Below are 19,562 nucleotides of genomic sequence, written 5' to 3' on the forward strand. Positions count from 1 at the left end.
TACCCTTAAAATTGGATAACAATTAAACTTATAATGTGGTTTTAAGGACACGTGATTTCCCCTAATACTAATTGATAAATGTGAAGATTAGTAATAGAAATTAACAATAAGAAAAAGCAAACCAGTATTTGAACGAAATTCAGCCCTCGAGCTTGAATACCCTCGAACTGATTGGTGCAAGAACAGTTAAAATATAACAAGCTGATGAACAAGAGTATGAACTAAAGAAAATGCGTTATATTGCTTTGATATTTCAAAGTGTAAGATGTCTATAAAATGATTAGAATCCTCTTTATATAGTAGAGGAATCCTATCTGTGGTACAATTGTAATTACGGAAGTAAATCCCATGATTAGCCTAAACAACCGCCCTTGATTTGATATGTTCCGGGATTTCTGCCATGATATTCGACAGGTCACGGATATCTCGCTTTTCTGTTATTGCGCTTTGCTCGAACTCTGCCCTATTTAGTCTCGATCGCTATTGGTATCGATCTTGACAGGCACCTCCATTCTCGAGTTCGGTACCTTATCCTCGTGCTCTGGTCTGATTCACTACGAGCCGACCTTCGATGCAACTCCCTGGTCTCGATCAAATAATGAAATCGGGTAGGCCCAATTTTAGCCGTATACACCCATACCTCTGGTTTACTTGCCTCCACTTCTTTCACATACCAAGAGAAATAAATAAACAAGTTAGTAGATAACAAATGAAGCATAGGCATATATACTTACCTACACTTCTTTTACATGCCATGGTCTTTTGCCTTCACTTTATTTATGTAAAATTCCAGAATCATACCTTTAATGTATTCTTGCATTTAATTTCCTCATTCAAATTCTCACTTTCTTGATAAAATTCTCACAATCTTTGTCTCACTTAGTTACTTATAGATTTTATATTCTGGTAGTTCAACTGTTCCTCTAAATTCGCCCCATATAAAAACCTCTCAATTTCAACCTTAACGACACATTCAAATTTGGAATTTCACTTCACAAAAAGCAATCCAATTTGTTAAAAATCTTGAAATTTGGTTAAGATGTTCAAGGAGAAAATCATGGTAGAAGTCATTTTTGCTATTGCTTTCCTTTCTTTTCTTGCTTTCTCAGGTAAGTATATATTCCCTCAAACAATCTTTAGCTTCTAATGAAAGATTGTCGTTTTAGTTTCTCTTTAATCTTCTTGAATGATTACAATATTACCCATTTGGCTATTATTTGCAAATAATGGTTATATTTGCAAATACTGAACTTTAGTATTATAAGCACGGATCAAATGTTGAAAAGCTTGTTTTAGAAGTACTCCCTCCTTTCGCTTTTACTTGGCATATGTACTAAAAATAAATTTTCATTTTTACTTGTCACTTTATGCATCTCAAGAGAATGACAATTTTTTTTTTTGTTGAAATATATTAATTTTTTAAGGAGGGAGTATATATTTAAAGTTGAAATAATAGTTTTCACCAACAAAACATTAATTTTTTTCAAGTAAAATTTATGTCCAAATACAACAGGTCACAAATAATATACTCTATTTCAACTTCGATTTCAAATACCATTCTGTCTTTTTTCAGCTTCAATCAAATATTATCCAAATGTGTACTAATTCTTGCATCTTATTCTTCCTCTTTGTTTTGTCTTTTTTTTTTTTTCTCTGTAGATGCATTTCCACTAGCAAACATGATTGGAGTAAATTATGGAAGGCTAGGAAACAACTTACCATCTCCATATGAATCAATAGAGCTTATAAAAACAATGAAAGCTGGTAGAGTGAAGCTATATGATGCAAATCCAGAGATACTTAGATTATTATCAGGCACAAATCTTCATGTCTCAATCATGGTACCAAATGATCAAATTTCAATTGTAGCTGCAAATCAATCAGCTGCAAACCAATGGGTACGCGATAACGTTCTTTCTTACTATCCAAACACCATGATCCGATACATTTTAGTAGGAAATGAAGTTTTAAGTAACAAGGATGATCAAAGTTTATGGTATGATCTTGTTCCTGCCATGAGAAATATCAAGAAATCGATCGATGAACATAGAATTCACAACATTAAAATTGGTACCCCTTTAGCTATGGACATGTTACAAACCTCATTTCCACCTTCAAGTGGTGAATTTAGGTTAGATATTCCAAGAAACTCACTATTGATACCATTGTTGAGATTTTTGAATTGGACAAAATCCTACTTCTTTATTGATGTTTACCCTTATTTCTCTTGGTCTCAAAATCCATCTTCTATTAGTCTTGATTTTGCACTATTTAAAGGTACTCAAATCTATAAGGATCCAGTTAGTGGCTATGTTTACACAAACCTATTGGATCAAATGCTTGATTCTGTGATATTTGCAATGGAAAAATTAGGGTTTTACAATATTAGATTGGCAATAGCAGAAACAGGATGGCCTAATGGAGGTGACTATGATCAAATTGGTGCTAATATCTACAATGCAGCTACATATAATCGAAATCTTGTACGTAGATTGACATCACAACCACCTATTGGTACACCAGCTCGTCCAGGGTCAACGATACCTACGTTTATTTTTTCACTCTACGATGAAAATCAAAAGGAAGGTCCAGGGACCGAGAGGCATTGGGGTTTGTTACAACCTAATGGAAAGGCAATTTACGATATCGACTTGACAGGAGAGATATCAGAGTCTGAATTATCTAAGTTACCAGTGCCAAAAAATAATGGACCATTTCATGGGAAGCTATGGTGTGTTTTGGCAAAGGATATTCTGAATGAAAAGGATTTAGGACAAGCTTTGGAATTTGCATGTAAGAGAGATGGGATATGTGATGAACTTTCTCCTGAAAAATCATGTTATCAACCTGTTTCTATTGTTGCTCATGCAAATTATGCATTTAGTTCATATTGGGCTAAGTTTAGAAAAGGTGGTGAAACTTGTCATTTCAATGGGCTTGCTGTTCAAACCACTGTTGACCCAAGTAAGTACCCCCAAAGTTTTCCTTCTTAAATAATACGCCCTCTGGTCTACAATAAGTGACTAATCTTGTTTTTTTATTTTGGTTCAAAATAAGTATCCGTTTATATAATCAAGAAAAAACTCTATTTGTTTTCCAAAATTACCCTTATGTATGTATTCCTAAAAAGTCTTTTACTCCTCACATTAAATTACGCTACAATATCTAATTAAGGATAGTTTAGTAACACTAACTATTTTTGTCAAGAATTTAGTATTTCCTTAATGGGTGTGCCCAAAGCAAATTGGTTACTTATTGTGGACCGGAGGGAGTAGTAGAATTCTTAATAGAAACATTGAATGGAAAATCAAGAACAAATTAAAGGGATATTTAAAGAATGATTTAACTTATATACATCGACGGCATAAAGAATTTCTACATTTTAGTGTATTTTTACTTGCTTTAGCAGATATCATGTCTTAATTTCTAGGTTAATAATACCACTTATTACATTATATTAGTTGTAGTTATATTTTAGGAGACCTTAGTGTTAAAAAAATTTATACTACTAGTATATATAAATATACTCTTTTCATATACTTTAGTTGATTTTACTTTGTATTATATTCATGATATTACAAACTAATAAACATTTTTGTTGATTTGGCAATTTTGGGCAGGTCATGGATCATGCAAATTCCCTTATGTTTCTCTCTGAAAACAGTTTGGGAGATATTCTTCTTGGGAGTATTAGGAACTTGTAATAAAATTTATTTTATTTTCTGAAAAGTATTTGATTCAATATTGGGAATTGATTGCAGTTGTTTGTAGAATTTTTTTTATATGCAGTGAATCCTCTAATAAAATTTGTTAAGTTAATGTCTCCCAGAATTACCTAAGACATTGATTCTTTAACTTGGTTTCGTACGCGTGGTAAGAAAAATACAGAAAAGTAAAGAACACACAATTTATGTGAAAAATTACCTTGCCCAAAATTTGCAAAAATCACGACTTGCCACGTAAGATTAACTCCAAACTTTCTAGAAATATAGCCTCCTTATTCAATCCTAGATTTTTCTTATCATTTTCTCGACCTGCTTATCTTTCTAAAAAGGAGTACTTAGGGAGATAAAAGAGAGAAATTGGAAAATATAATGTATGTGGTTAATTGGGTACTCCCTCCGGTCCAAAATAAGTGATTTTTTGGCATTTTTCTTGTGGTCCAAAATAAGTGATTTTTCCATATTTCAAGAATGAATTAATTATTTTTTTCCTACATTTGTCCTTGGAGTAAATAGTGTTGGAATATGTGTTAGGAGTGTTTATGTGAGATAGTAAAGGTTAATATGGTCAATTTCATTGCTAATTAATGCTAAAAGGTGAATTTCTTAGTCTGTGTGAAAACATCCAAAAAATCACTTATTTTGGACCGGAGGGAGTAATATTTAGTAATAGCATAATATCATCTTCTGTAACAGTCCAGCCACCATTGATATCGTCCGTTTTGAATTTAGACCCGCACAACTTTAAAACGTGTCACTAGAATTTAAGGCCTGTCTGTTCATATATCCAGCTTCTCCCGTATTTTATCGGCATGAGATTCGCCTAGGGTGTCTAAAGAATCTCACAGCTAAGGATTAAGAATATCAAAAGGATAAAAATGCTAAAGTGGCCCTGAAGTTTTGTGTGGTTAATTTCTTATGACCTTAAATTCCGTCTCATTGCCATAATTATATTCTGTGGCAGATAACAAGTCTTATCCGATATCCACGTGTCACCAAATTATAAGCTAATAATCTCTATCAATTGTTGTGAAGAAACTTAAAATCTCTCGTTGTCTGATCGAATATTGTTGATCATCTACACTCAAACCTCTCTATAACAATCTCATTTGTTCCGAATATTTTTGAATGTTATAGCAAAATAATATTATAAAAAACATATATCATAACATAACATAAAAATAAGTTCCGAAAAAGCCTGGCTTTTATAAAGAAGTATTGTTATATAAGGATGCTGTTATCACTACAACAAAATTGGCCTACGGCAACACTTTTATAGGCAACGCTTGAAAAATATTGCCAAAAATAGCTATAGGCACGCTTTTATAAGGGTGGCCTTTATTAAGAGCTTTTGGCAACAGATTTTAGGTAACACTCGTAAAACGTGCTCTTTGTGTACAAAGACTACACCTGATAAGTGTTGCCTAATGTAAAAAAATTTTAGAACGCTTCTTCACATATGAAGCTACGCTTTACTAGCATTACTTTTGGTATTTTTTAAAAGCAACACCGTCAAACGTAGTCTAAAATTTTTAGGAAATTCACACAAAACTTTCCCACTTAAACTATTACCTCTAAAATTTCTAACTTACAATATTCCCTCTAAAATTTCTAATTCCCTCTAAAATTTTCCATATAACGATTCAACCTCACTCTAGGTCTAGGTCTAGGGCTTGAAAGCCACAAAGAAAATTTTTTCTTCACTAGATTTTTCAAAAGAAAGGACAGTCCTGGGCACCCAGTCGGCGACGAGATCTGATTTACTTCACTCGACTTCTAAAGACAACAAGAAAGGTCCGTCATTCGAGTTTTATCGATTTTTTGAAACCAGTATAGGGTTTATTCAAGTCAGTACTCGATTTATGCATACATTCTCTGCTTTTATTTGGTATGTGCATTTAATTGGAGAAATTACAGTAATTAGTTGTATTTTTGAATGTATTGTAAGTGGAATTTTTTTTATTCTGGTCGCAATGTGATGGTATGGAAGGAATTCACAATGGAGGTTTCCCGCTGCAAGGATTATCCTGATCTCGGAAGGATGCTTTTGAAACTTAATGATGTAAAATCTCCATCTTTGAAGCTATAGAAAGATGCATACGTTCCCCCTTTTTTGTTTTTCCTTTTTCCAGCACTCTCCTTGTGGTTCATGACACTAAAATCTGGTTCCTGAACTGCACTATTTTTTCTGATACTGCAGTGCCATTCTTTTGCGTTTTTGTTCTAAATAGTAATGTATCTTATGTGGATTATTCTTCTTTGGATGTTAAAGAACCATCATCTTTAACTGTCAATTTTGTTGAACCCTCTGTTGATCTTTAAGCTAAGTAGAATGACCACTTGCCAAAGGTTGTCGTGTCCAAGTAGGCCTTTGTGGCTGACAAAAATATCTACACTTTGGAATTTTGTTTTGTTTTTGTTTTTCTTTTCCTTTCCTGAGCCGAGGGTCGATTGGAAACAACCTCTCTACCTTTCGGGTAGGGGTAAGGCCTGTGTACCTATTACCCTTCCCATACCCCACTTTGTGGGACTATACTGGGTAGTTGTTGTTGTTGTTGTTGTTGTTGTTGTGCCTTTCTTATGAATTTGGGAGAAACACGGGTTATAGAACTTTTAATGTATCTGTGTAAGGATAGACTTGTTGTGGGTTTCACATAAGAGGTTTAAAATCGTTCTTATTAGAATTTGTTATACTGCTTTATTGTCTAACAAACTTCACCTAAATTTTAATATTTTTATATTTTTGATAATGCATTTGTTTCAATTTCTTTTGTATCTCTTGGATAACAAAGGAAGAGTAGAGATTGCCGATGATATTTGAAATGTCCACTTAAATGATATAATGTTGTGAAACTCACGAATTCAGCTACACCGTATTTCTTCGGTGAAACTCAGCTTGATTGACTTGAATAAAGCTAAAACTTCTATTTTTAATTGAAGAACTCGAATATTTTAAGAGGACACAATTCCTTTGAATTTATGTTTGAGATGAGTTTACAAATTTAATGTAGAAACAATTCTGGTGGCATGAACCTGAAGCTTTAAACCGGTTTTGTTTGTTTTATTTTTTTATAACATGTATACATCATTGGCCATGGTCTGACCAAGAAGTACAAAGATCTTCAGACAATAAGCATACCATCCAGGTACAAAAATTAAACTTGTAACTAAATTGTGTTTTTACAATTCTCAAAAAAAGGAAGAGAAACTACAGTATGTTAGTATTATAGATGATTAATCTCTTTGTATTGTTGTTCTCATATAAGTAATCTTAAATCCTTTGTTTGCACTATTTCCTTTGTCTGTAGTATAGTCTTGCTTTGCTTTGTTGAGTTACGCTTTGGCTAGTTTAGTATCTCGTAAAAATTTGCTTGTCGATGCTTTCTTGTCTATTTCAACTATTTCTATTATTCATTTGTTCGCTTCTTATGTTCTCTTCTCGATTTGTTTTATATTTTCTAAGTTCATTTGTTTCAGCATTTATGCACAAAGTTTCTACGATTCTGCACAATATTTTTGTATTTTTGTACAGCGTTTCGACAATTTTTGCGTTTCTGCACAGTGTTTCTGCGTTTTCTGACACGATGTTGATACCCAAATTTTCCCTATATTTTATATATGCATAAATACCTTCAAAATGGCATATATATGCATATATAAGCATGCACAAGGTTTTATAATTTTTCCCATAATTTTAAGGATTTAAATTAATTTATTTTCTTCCCTTTTATTCATAAAATCCCCAATAATTATCCCTCAAATTATTGTTGTGATGATTTAGTCATTTAATTTCTATATTTATGCCAAAATATGGTTAAAATATTTTTTTTGCATTTTATAATTGCATTTTTGTATTTTTAAAACTAAATTGCATATAATTGCAATATTAGCCCATTTAATGTATAATTACATTTATATGCATAAAATCGACCTTCTACATTTTAAAATGTTAAATAATATTTTAAATCATTTTAGTATACAAAATCATTTTCCAAAAATTAGCTGTTGTTTATTATAAATTATATAGGAGAAAATTGGCTATTTAAAATATAGCCAGATTTGCATTTCAATTGTAGCCCAATTTAAACCCAAACACAGCCCAATTTCATAATAAACTACCCGATCCAAACCTTGAACCCACCTACCCGACCCAGCACCAATTAAATCATGGCCTCAACGACCCGTATTAATCCCTTCCTTTTTATTCCAAACGATCCCCTAACCCTATCTCATTTTCTAAATCCGCCGCCCCTGTATTCTCTCGTCTCCTCTCCTCTCTCAACCACTCAACCTAACCCTAGCTCCTTCAACCGCTGACCTCTTTCTCCGGTCTTCTCCGGTGATCTCCCTCCGACTCCTAAGCCTCCAATGGCTCCTCTATTGCCACACTTGCCTTCTCTAAGGTCTTCAAGGGCCCTCGGCCACGCCAACTTGCATCTAGGGTTTGCTACTTGCCTGTTCTTGGCTACTCCGATGTGATTTCAAGCAAAATCACGCTGTACTTGTTACGATCCTTGGGATTCTAGACAGGTTCTTTCATCTCTACTTGGGTTTCTTCTAAAACCCTAATTTCTGCCTACATCTCCTAGATCTGTACGATTTTAAAACGATTTGAGTCTGTTTCTTTGATGTTTTACACTATCCTTGGAGCTTTTTACAAGAATCATTGATTCCAAAGTGTTTTCACCTTCTTCTAAAATTAGGGTTTTCGGAACTTCTTCTAAAAATATTGTTTAAACTGATTCTTTATGTTTAAACTTCTACATCTTGCATGTTTCGACTGATTCTATGATTCTACTACCTTTTCAACTCACCTATGTTGAAAGCCCTAAATTTCTAAGATTTCTTTGTTTTGTTCTGTGTGTTAGCATGACTAGTCGATTCTTGTTTAAGTTTCTGCGATTATCTTGTCTCGAACATGTTCTACTGAGTTTTCTTATGCCTAACCTATATCGCCTCTTTATGTTTGTGTTCATCTTGACTGGTCAATACTTGCCTCTTTGCATGATGTGTTTGGTTACTCCTATTCCACTCCTTTTATATGCTAAAACTCTCTCCTTGATTGACTCTAAACTCCTTGTTTCTTGGCCTGATTTGAAAACTTCCCTGTAAACTCTCGATTCCCCTGTTAACTTGTTTACTTGTTACTCCCCTTAAATCAGTGATTTCAAATCCCTGATTTACTATGTGCTAATTGTCGATTATTTCCATACTCTGCAACTTTATTTTGTTTTATTACCTTATTTGGTGAACCGAGTACTTTACTGATTCTTCATTAGTTGTTTCCTTAATTATACCCCTGTGTACTTACCCCTAATTGTCTATTTTATACCTTATACTCTATTTGATTTCTTTCCTTAATCATTTCTGCCTATTACCGTTGGTTGATTCCCCCCTTAATTAAAGGGGTACTTACATTGATTTGATTCTGATTAGTATTTGGTTCCATAATTACTATGCTACTATGATTCTTGCCTTATTTTACCTAATTTTCGAACTACTATATATACACACTCTCTCATTAACACAAACACACGAACACTTTGGTTCAAAAAGCTCTCTCTCTCACACTTAAACTTTCTGCTCTCTCTTTGTGCTACTTGCTACTATTCTGAGTTAGCCGACTGCAAGCCAAGGCTAACTATTGTGCTCTTCTGCTCCTTCCCTTTTGTTTATTGTCTTCTTTACTGGTATGTTCTAATTTTAGTTTAAGTTCCAAAAACAATAAGGTTCTTTTATTGCTTCAGTTTATCCTGTTTCTGGTTTGCTTTTACTTATGGTTTTTGCTGTGAAACTTGCAGTTAATATGATTGCATGATTAGCATGTCATGTACTCCCCTTCCTTAGGATCAGTACAAACATGTTACCCCCCACCTCTCTAGTAAGTCTGTCTCCATGTGATTCTGCTCTATCTGGTTTCTGTATGAGTCTCCTTGTGAAGTAGTCAGCACTCCTAAACTTGTATGGTTCTGGGATTGACCTAAAATCATGTGGATCCTATACTGAACCCCCTTAAGCATTGCTAGTTCTGTGACTATGTCTGATCAGTTGTGTCTGAGCATGTCTGTACCAGTTTCCTAAGACCTTTGCCTGTTATGTGTTTACAATCATGTGTTCTATGTATCCCCAATCCCCATCACCCGTGTGTGTAGGTCCTTTCCTCATGTTTTGGTCCTGTGAGTATTGCTGATGTGGTTTTAGACTCCATGTTTGATTTACTGTTGCTTGATCATGTAATTCTCTCTTTTTAAAGTTGTTTTACTGCATGACTCCCTCTTTTACTCCACAAATTATTTCAAACAAACCTCCTTTTAATACTGTTTTCCTACTAAAACCTTTCAAACTGTGTCAAGCACTCTCACTCTACTCCTAAGTCAATAGGTTCTGCCCCCTCCAGTATGTGTACTGCCTTGGGATCCTCTTGAGAACCCTCTGAACTCTGGCATACTGAGGTTGACCCTTTCACACTGCACTCATTCAATTTTGGTTACCAAGTCTAGGTGTAAGCACTGCCGGGGATCCTTGAGATCCTTAGGGAACTTTGATGCACCTAGACTATGTCTATGGAATTTGGGCATTTGAGGCTATTGGAGGCTTTGGAAACCTGGGCCTAATTGAAGGCTCCCTATAGAATCACTTCTTATTTTCTTATTTACTTATGTAATTCATTCATATGGTCTGTAGTAATTTGTAAACAAATATTGGGATAATTAGTGAAAAGGGGTGGATAGCTACATGTTTGTGGGGTAATACGAGTAGAAACCATGCCTATAGGACTTTACGTTTTGATATGATTGCCTTACCAAGTAGAAAACATGCCTATAGGACTTTTACATCTTGTCATGTTTGTCTCACCATGTTAGAAATCATGCCTATAGGTTTCAGGTGATTCCATAATAGAAATCATGTTTATAAGTCTTAAAATCAGTTTCACAAGTAGATGCCATGCCTATAAGATATAATTTAATCCAGCTTCTGTTATAACAAGTGTTTACATGTTTTTTTATTTGCCTGCAAAGTTTATGAAATCAGTGTTAAACAGCTAGATACCATGCCTATAAGGAACGCCACCAGAAATTCTGCCTACAGATCTCAACTAGTTTAGTTTGAATGAATCAATTTGATTAACGATTAGCTTGCTTCGAAACTAGTTAATTAATGGTCTATTTTCCCTAAAACAAGTTCTTTCAAAAACTGCCTCAATCTATCATTAGACAGAATGCCTATAGGGATCAAAGGAGTCCGTTTTAAAGACCTGCCTTGTTTCACTATGTAAAATGTAGTCATCATTATTCCGCGTATAGCAGGCCTATAGGACATTTTCAAATCTTGCAACTATGTTACTATTTCTGTGACTTAATGTTATTCTGGATTAACAGGTTTTAAAAAAAAATCAGTGGGCAACATGCTAGGGTCATTACTTCTGAGTTTACAAAATAAGCTGCCTGTCTTCTGTATACTTCACTTAGACATCATGCCTTAGGATACTGCTTAACAAAAGGCCCTTATTTGTGCTTGAGTCATGCTGCCTATGTGTATTGTTTGAGGAGGTAAACCTGAGCCTCTAATTGCTCCCTTTTATCTTATGTGCTAAACTCCTAATTGTTCTTGTTTGTCGCCTTAGTATTTTCACCTTTAAAACCTTAGGGGTCTATCTAGAACCACCTATAGATAAAGGTCCTAAATCCCTCCAGGACCATTAAGAAGGGACGGGTAACAACATGCAATAGAGATCATTGACCAACACTCGCTTTGAATGACCACTAAGGGGATGTGAAGGGTAGAAATGGGATATGATGACTACGCGCTAATGTCACGTGTTGCCCCTCATTGAGGAGTGTTTACCGGACATTGTGTGGGTGATCCTATAGGCTAATCAACCTAGGACTCCTCCTTTTCAAAATTCCTTTTGCTTTATAATACAACTTGTCCAAAACCTATGTGCTGTTATTTGAGTTATACATACATGCCTTATTCGTAATTATTTGTTTCAAGTATTTATTTGGACTGATTCGTAAATATAAGTTCGGCCGGGACCCACAGTTGTGGACCAAGAGGGGTGCCTAACACCTTCCCCTCGAGGTTATTTCGAGCCCTTACCCTAAGTCTCTGGTAATGCAAACCAATCCAAGAGTTAATCTCTCTAGGTGCCCTAACGCATTATAACTCGTTAGGTGGCGACTCTTCAAAAACCCAATTCCCAAAAGGAAAAGAGTTATTTCCACCATGAAATGTCGAAACCCGGATCTCTCTCCGCAGAGTGAAAAAAAAGGGGCGCGACAGCATGGGGACTCTGCTGGGGATACCTTTAGGCTCTTACCATAACGAACTTATCTTTTTACAAATTAGTCCAAGCATGCTTTATCCTGTACCCTTCTCCCTTATTTGAATTTAACTGTCAATGTTTTAAGCATTTATGGTTCTTTATCCCTGAAACTGACTTGTCTCTTTGTTTTCTTTTTCCTGTAACTGTCTTTCAATTATTTAAATGCTGTATTTATTTTTCCTATGTTAAAATACTTGACTACATGTTATTAACTGTTGCATAAATCATGCTCCGCATCACATTTCACTCGTGCGTATCAAATCCTATAGCAACGCTTTAATGAGTGGTTGCGCTCTTTCTATTTACTACCCTTAAATTCGGAAAGGCTTATTTGTGGTAAAACCAGTCGATTAGCGGTGCAGTCGATGGTTCCGTGCCTTCCCCCTCGAGTTGTCCGCTTGAGGGTACCAGTCTAAAACCCCATAGAAACCTTACTCTGGTTAAATTGTGCATGCATCATGGTCAAACCTAGTCGGATCAGTTATGTTGTCCACATAATGATCCTTTAAGATAAGCCTTATCCAAAGTCCATCAGGTTTCCCATAATCCCAACGGACACAACCACGTTCTGTGCATTAATTTGGAGAACTAAATGCCGATATGTTGATCATAAATGTATAAATAGTCGAGTCCGGTGGGGGTAAGGTCTAACCCTTTTGTTTTGCAGAAAATGAGGCACGAGGTCCCTAGATTCGGTATGGTTAGCACACCCTCACTCTTGCTAGACTGGTGGAGGAATCTCCCATCAGATGACCAAATCAATGAATGGAAAGAGAGGGCCGCCAAATCTAGCGAGAAGCTTGAATATCTGGAATATAGCCACTTGGAATTGGAAGGAAAAGTGAGGAAGAGAGTCACCGACTACCAAAACGCTGAGGGAAACGAAGAAGGGAATTTGGCAAAGGCATTCCTGCTAATGAGCCTACGCGAACTAGGGGATTTGATCGACAAGAGCATTCAGCCTAAAGAAAGTCCTTCCGAGACCAAATAGATTAGGTTTACTTGCTTTTCAAATGTAATAAGGCCAAGTGCTAGTAGTGACTTATTTCAAATGTAATAAGGCCAACTGTTACAAGATGATGCCATTCGGCCTGAAGAATGCTGGGGCCATTTACATGAGAGCCATGACAACCATCTTTCATGATATGATACACAAAGAAATAGAGGTGTATGTGGACGATCTCATTATCAAATCCAAGAGGGCCGCAGATCACATAGCAGACTTGAGGAAGTTCTTCGACAGGCTAAGGAGGTACAATTTGAAGTTGAACCCCACAAAGTGTGCATTCGGGGTTCCCGCAGGAAAGTTACTGGGATTCATCGTCAGTCGTCGAGGGATCGAGCTGGATCTGTCTGAAGTCAAAGCTATTGAGGAGTTGCCACCACCTAAGAGCAAAAAAGATGTGATGAGCTTCCTTGGACGTCTCAACTATATCAGTCGCTTCATAGCACAGTCCACAGTCATATGTGAACCCATCTTCAAAATGCTAAGGAAAGACGCCGAAACAAGCTGGGACAGAGGATTGTCAGAAAGCTTTTGATAAGATCAAGGAATACCTGTCCACACCACCAGTTCTGGTCCCGCCAGAACCAGGACGACCTTTGCTACTCTATCTGTTCGTATTGGATGGAGCCTTCGGATGTGTTCTGGGACAAAATGATGAGACAGGAAGAAAGGAGCAAGCCATATATTACTTGAGTAAGAAGTTCACACCTTATGAAGCACGGTATTCTCTGCTTGAACGCACTTGCTGTGGTTTGACCTGGACAGCCCAGAAATTGAGGCATTACTTCTGTGCCTACACTACATACCTCATATCCAGGATGGATCCTCTGAAGTATATATTTCAGAAACCCATGCCTACTGGGAAGTTGGCTAAATGGAAGATACTGCTGAGTGAGTTCGATATCATCTATGTAACTCAAAAAGCGGTCAGGGACAAGCATTGGCAGATCACCTTGCTGAAAATCCGGTGGGAAGAGAATACGAACCTTTGAAAATGTATTTTCCTGATGAAGAAGTATCATTCGTAGGAGAAGACATTACCGAAGCATATGACAGATGGAGGATGTTTTTTGATGGGGTTGCAAATTTCAAAGGAGTGGGCATAGGAGCAGTTTTGGTATCAGAGACGGGTCAGCATTATCCGGTATCTGCTAAACTCAGATTTCCCTGTACTAACAACATGGCGGAGTATGAAGCCTGCATATTAGGACTCAACATGGCAATCGACATGAACATTCAATAGCTGCTGGTGATCGGAGATTCAGATTTGCCATGCACCAAGTACAAGGAGAGTGGGCCACCAAGAATTCCAAGATATTGCCATATCTGCACCATGTGCAGGAATTGAGGAAATGGTTTACAAAGATAGAATTCCGACATGTGCCCAAAATTCAGAATGAGTTTGCTGACGCATTGACCACTTTGTCATCTATGATACAACATCCAGATAAGAATTATATTGATCCTATTCTGATAAAGATCCATAATCAGCCGGCATATTGTGCTCATGTTGAAGAAGAAACGGATGGAAAGCCTTGGTTCCATGACATCAAGGAGTACTTATCGAAAGAAGAATACCCGGAGCATGCAAATCACACTCAGAAATGCACACTCCGGAGATTATCGAATCAGTTCTTCCACATCGGAGGGAACTTGTACAGAAGAACTCCTGATTTGGGTATGCTAAGATGTGTTGACGCAAAAGAAGATTCTAAGCTACTTGAGGATGTGCATGCTGGGACCTGTGGTCCACACATGAATGGTTTCGTCTTGGCAAAGAAGATACTCAGGGCAGGTTATTTTGGATGATCATGGAGACGGATTGCATTCAGTATGTCCGCAAATGCTTTCAATGTCAAGTGCATGCCGATATGATAAAATTGCCGCCGAACAAGCTCAATGCAACAAGCTCACCTTGGCCATTCGCCGCTTGGGGGATGGATGTTATTGGTCCGATTGAGCCCACTGCCTCAAACGGACACAGATTTATTCTGGTAGCCATTGATTACTTCACGAAATGGGTAGATACTGCATCCTACAAAGTTGTAACCAAGAAAGACGTCGTAGATTTTGTCAAGGATCGTATCGTCTGCCGATTCGGAGTTCCCGAGTCCATTATTACTGATAATGCCGCCAATCTCAACAGTGATCTGATGAAAGCTATGTGTGAAACTTTCAAAATCAAGCACAAAAATTCCACAACCTACAGACCTCAAATAAATGGAGCCGTAGAAGCCGCCAACAAAAACATCAAGAAGATACTAAAAAAAATAGTAGAGAACCACAAACAGTGGCATGAGAAGTTACCCTTCGCTTTGTTGGGATACGCACCACGGTTCGCACATCAACCGGGGCCACGCCCTACATGCTGGTTTATGGTACCGAGGCTGTCATCCCAGCCGAGGTAGAGATTCCTTCTTTAAGAGTCATACAGGAAGCTGAACTCAGCGACGCAGAGTGGATAAAGAGTCGCTATGAACAATTGGCCCTTATAGATGGGAAGAGGATGAATGCAGTGTGTCATGGCCAACTTTATCAGAACAGAATGTCCAAAGCTTTCAACAAAAGGGTCAAACCAAGAGAGTTCGCACCAGGATAGCTGGTATTGAAGAAAATCTTACCACATCAAGATGAAGCCAAAGGGAAATTCTCTCCCAACTGGCAAGGTCTGTACATGGTTCACAGGGTACTAACAGGGGGAGCACTCATACTTGCAAAAATGGACGGAGAAGTCTGGCCAAAACCGATCAATTCAAACGCAGTCAAGAGATACTATGCCTAGATTATCTACATTCTTTTCTATGATGTAATTGAACTACGCTTGACCTGATTCCCGTTTAAGAGGGGATACGTAGGCAGCCTTATGGGTTCGGTCATATCATAATAAAATTTTCATTTCCCCCCAAGAGCAGAAACTGGGGCAGAATTTTGAGGAGAACCCTCAAAATTCTGGAGCAAGTCCAGCCAACGCCATCACATGCCAGAAAGTCCGTAATCAGTTAAGAAACTAGGACAAAATTTTGAGAGGGATTCTCAAAATTCCGAAAAGATCCAGCAAGATCCATTATCCGCAAACGGTCAAAGATCATCTGCCAAACTGGGGCAGAATATTGAGGAGGACCCTCAAAATTCCAATATGAGAGAGTTGAAATGCCTTCGAAACATGTTACAGTCACTAGTTCATCAAAAGTTACTTGATATATCAATATGTTTCCAAAACAACTCTATTTTTGTCAATAATTGCATATTTTTCGAGAATTCTATTTCCATAACAGTCAGGTGTCACCCAGGGGAACTCGAAAGGCTTTCAGAACGGAGCAGAGCAAAGCTAGTTGACAGGAGCACGAACGAACCTTCCCCCTCACAGAACTTACAATTTTTTCTTTGAATGCAAGCACATTTGACGTTGCGATAGCATTCGCAGATATGTATACACAAAGCAAATTCACTATCAACCCGGACATCAGACACCGAGTATATCTCCTGCTAAGAAATACACTACTCTTATTTGCTATTCGCTCTCCGCATGAGGCTAATCCCTGCCTCCATATTTGTACGAGGCTAATCCTTGCCTCCCTATCTGCATGAGGCTAATCCTTGCCTCCATAACTGCATGAGGCTAATCCTTGCCTTCATACCTGTATGAGGCTAATACCTGCCTCCCTCCTTGTATGAGTCTAATCCTTGACTCCCTACTTGCATGAGGCTAATCCCTGCCTCCATACTTGCATGAGGCTAATCCCTGCCTCCCCATTTGCATGAGTCTAATCCTTGACTCTCTACTTGCATGANGAAACCCCGGATTTGCACAACGTAGTGCTATGTTGAGGTGAGACACACGCTTCATGATGAGCGTGGGGTCCATTACTGCTGGGGATTTGGACTTGGTCCATCCCGATTGATGATTTTACTGTGTTTTTGACTGAGACTTAAATTATATCATTATAGTTTGGGCTAGTTGCCATGTTTGGGGCCTTGTGCCGACCTGTAGAACCCTTAGGGGAAATTGTACATGATTGACCTCACTTCACTCGTTAAAAATCATACCCTCAGTCATGTTTCTAATTGTTTAATCTATTATGAACCAGCTTTGGAATAATAAACCAAAAACGAGAGTAACATGTGGGCTGGAGTCCCTATCCTATCTTAGCATGCCCGAGGGGCTAAGTTATATTGACTGAGAGGGGTTGAGGACCGCGTTGTGAGGGTATTTGATATGTATTGGATCGGGCTGCACACCGCAACAGTATATATATATATATATATATTTATACGGATCGGGCTGCATGCCACAGCAGTATATTATCGGATCGGGCTGCACGCCGCAGCAGTATATTTATATGGATCGGACTGCACGTCGCAGTAGTATAGAGATTGGGCTAAAGGAGCCCCTCCGGAGTCTGCACACCCCCAGTGAGCGCAGTCGACTATTATTATTGGATCGGGCTGCACGCCGCAGCAGTATATATATATATGGATCGGGCTGCACGCCGCAGCAGTATACTATATGGATCGGGCTGCACGCCGCAGCGGTATAATTATGATTTCGGTTATCGGGAGGAGTAAATGGGTTGAGTACTGGCTTAAAGGATTTTTACCTGATTTCTTCATTCAGTTTCTGTTTAACTGTTCTTACTGCTTTGATATAGAACTGCTTAGTGCTTTTTACGAGATTTCTTTCCGTCAGTCATTATTTATTGCTATTACTCACTGAGTCGGAGTACTCACTTTACTCCCTGCACCATGTGTGCAGATACAGGTATTCCGGAGGCGTAGATTGAGCTATTGCTGCTATTCAGATCTCACCGGAGTCATCGAGGTAGCTGCATGGCGTTCGCAGACTCGATTTCTCCCTCTATCCTCTTTACTTTCAACATTTTAGACTATCTTGTTTAGGCTTTTCCTCAGACTGTATTAGAGGCTCTTGACTCGTGACACCAGATCGGTGGGATTTGTAGTGATATTTCTTGTTTTCCGCACATTGTATCTACTGTTATAGATTTAAAATCATGTTAATGTGGTATTTAAACTCTGTCTAATCCCTGACTCCCCGCTGGAATGAGTCTAATCCCTGACTCCACATTTGCATAAGACTAATCCTTGCCTCCACATTTGCATGAGGCTAATCCTTGCCTCCCCATCTGCATGGGACTAAGCACTGTCCCTCTTTGCACAAATATTGCTCTATTGCTAGTACTATCTATTTGCTTTTCAACCGGGCTAAGCTCTGCCCTCCATTTCACAAGACTAAGCCTTGTCTTTTTAACATCATATTACTGCATATCACGGGCTGAAATATCGCCAATCTATCCGAAGGCATAATAGTCTAAAGGCATCATCCTCATAGCCGGAAGACACCATGCCATGGCCTGAGGATCTCTCAAACTTGCATATCATTATTCAAAGGCGTCATGGTTCGGAGGCACCATTGTCATGGGCTGAGAACATCATTTCATGGCCTGCGAATCCCTAACTAAACAAGTCATGGCCCAGGACGTCATGGTCCAAGGACGTCATCTTTAACCGTCCGAAGACAACCTTCATGGTCCAAAGGGAATTTGCATCATGTTTAAATTTTCGCAAATACATGTTTGTAGCATCTTTTATCTGCAGGTAACCAGTAAGCAACCGCTGTCCTAGCAGGGGCAATCTCGCTCAAGTTCCCTCAACCGTCCCGAGTTTTAACCGCTCACCGTAGCTGCTTCCGCATCGCGTGTCCGTTCTTGCAGTAATTTCATCGGCATATTCCGCAGATGAATCCAGAACTACACTTGGCCTGATTCCTGTAAAACCAGGGATATGTAGGCAACTCGAAGACCGGTGTCCGGCCTCTGTCTTTCAAAGCATCCCGCCCGGTCAAAATTGGCCATCATTTCTTTACTCGAAATTTTTTTCATCCTTCCTGGGTAAAGAGAGGCAACTGTTGATACCCAATTTTCCCTATATTTTATATGCATAAATACCTTCAAAATAGCATATATATGCATATATAAACATGAACAAGGTTTTATAATTTTTCCCATAATTGTAAGGATTTAAATTGATTTATTTCCTTCCCTTTGATTCATAAAATCCCAAATAATTATCCCTCAAATTATTGTTGTGATGATTTAGTCATTTAATTTATATATTTATGCCAAAATATGGTTAAAATATTTTCTATGCATTTTTATGATTGCATTTTTGTATTTTTAAAATTAAATTGCATATAATTGTAATATTAGCCATTTAATGTATAATTACGTTTATATGCATAAAATCGACCTTCTACATTTTTAAAATGTTAAATATATATTTTAAATCATTTTAGTATACAAAATTATTTTCTAAAAATTAGCTGTTGTTTAATATAAATTATATAGGGGAAAATTGGCTATTTAAAATATAGCCAGATTTGCATTTCAATTGTAGCCCAATTTAAACCCAACCACAGCCCAATTTCATATTAAACTACCGACCCAAACCCTGAACTCGCCTACCCGACCCAGCACTAATTAAATCCTGGCCG

The 19,562-nt window shown here is 37.6% G+C and overlaps 1 protein-coding gene across 1 annotated transcript; it reads left to right on the forward strand.

Annotated features, from left to right (window-relative positions):
• The first annotated feature begins 1,589 nt into the window (after positions 1-1,589).
• On the forward strand, positions 1,590-3,782 carry LOC109236380 (probable glucan endo-1,3-beta-glucosidase A6). Its single transcript, XM_019402554.1, has 2 exons — positions 1,590-2,964; positions 3,621-3,782. Exons 1-2 carry the CDS (start codon positions 1,680-1,682, stop codon positions 3,656-3,658), a joined length of 1,323 nt encoding a protein of 440 aa, XP_019258099.1. The 5' UTR covers positions 1,590-1,679; the 3' UTR covers positions 3,659-3,782.
• Positions 3,783-19,562: the final 15,780 nt, after the last annotated feature.

Source organism: Nicotiana attenuata, unplaced genomic scaffold, assembly GCF_001879085.1.
Source record: "Nicotiana attenuata strain UT unplaced genomic scaffold, NIATTr2, whole genome shotgun sequence".
Lineage (NCBI taxonomy): Eukaryota > Viridiplantae > Streptophyta > Magnoliopsida > Solanales > Solanaceae > Nicotiana > Nicotiana attenuata.

Bases quoted from the DNA above. Each gene is read 5' to 3' on its own strand.
- LOC109236380 (XM_019402554.1), top strand. From the start codon at position 1,680: ATGATTGGAGTAAATTATGGAAGGCTAGGAAACAACTTACCATCTCCA. The intron at 2,965-3,620 runs GTAAGTACCCCC...AATTTTGGGCAG, and splicing joins TCAAACCACTGTTGACCCAA to GTCATGGATCATGCAAATTC.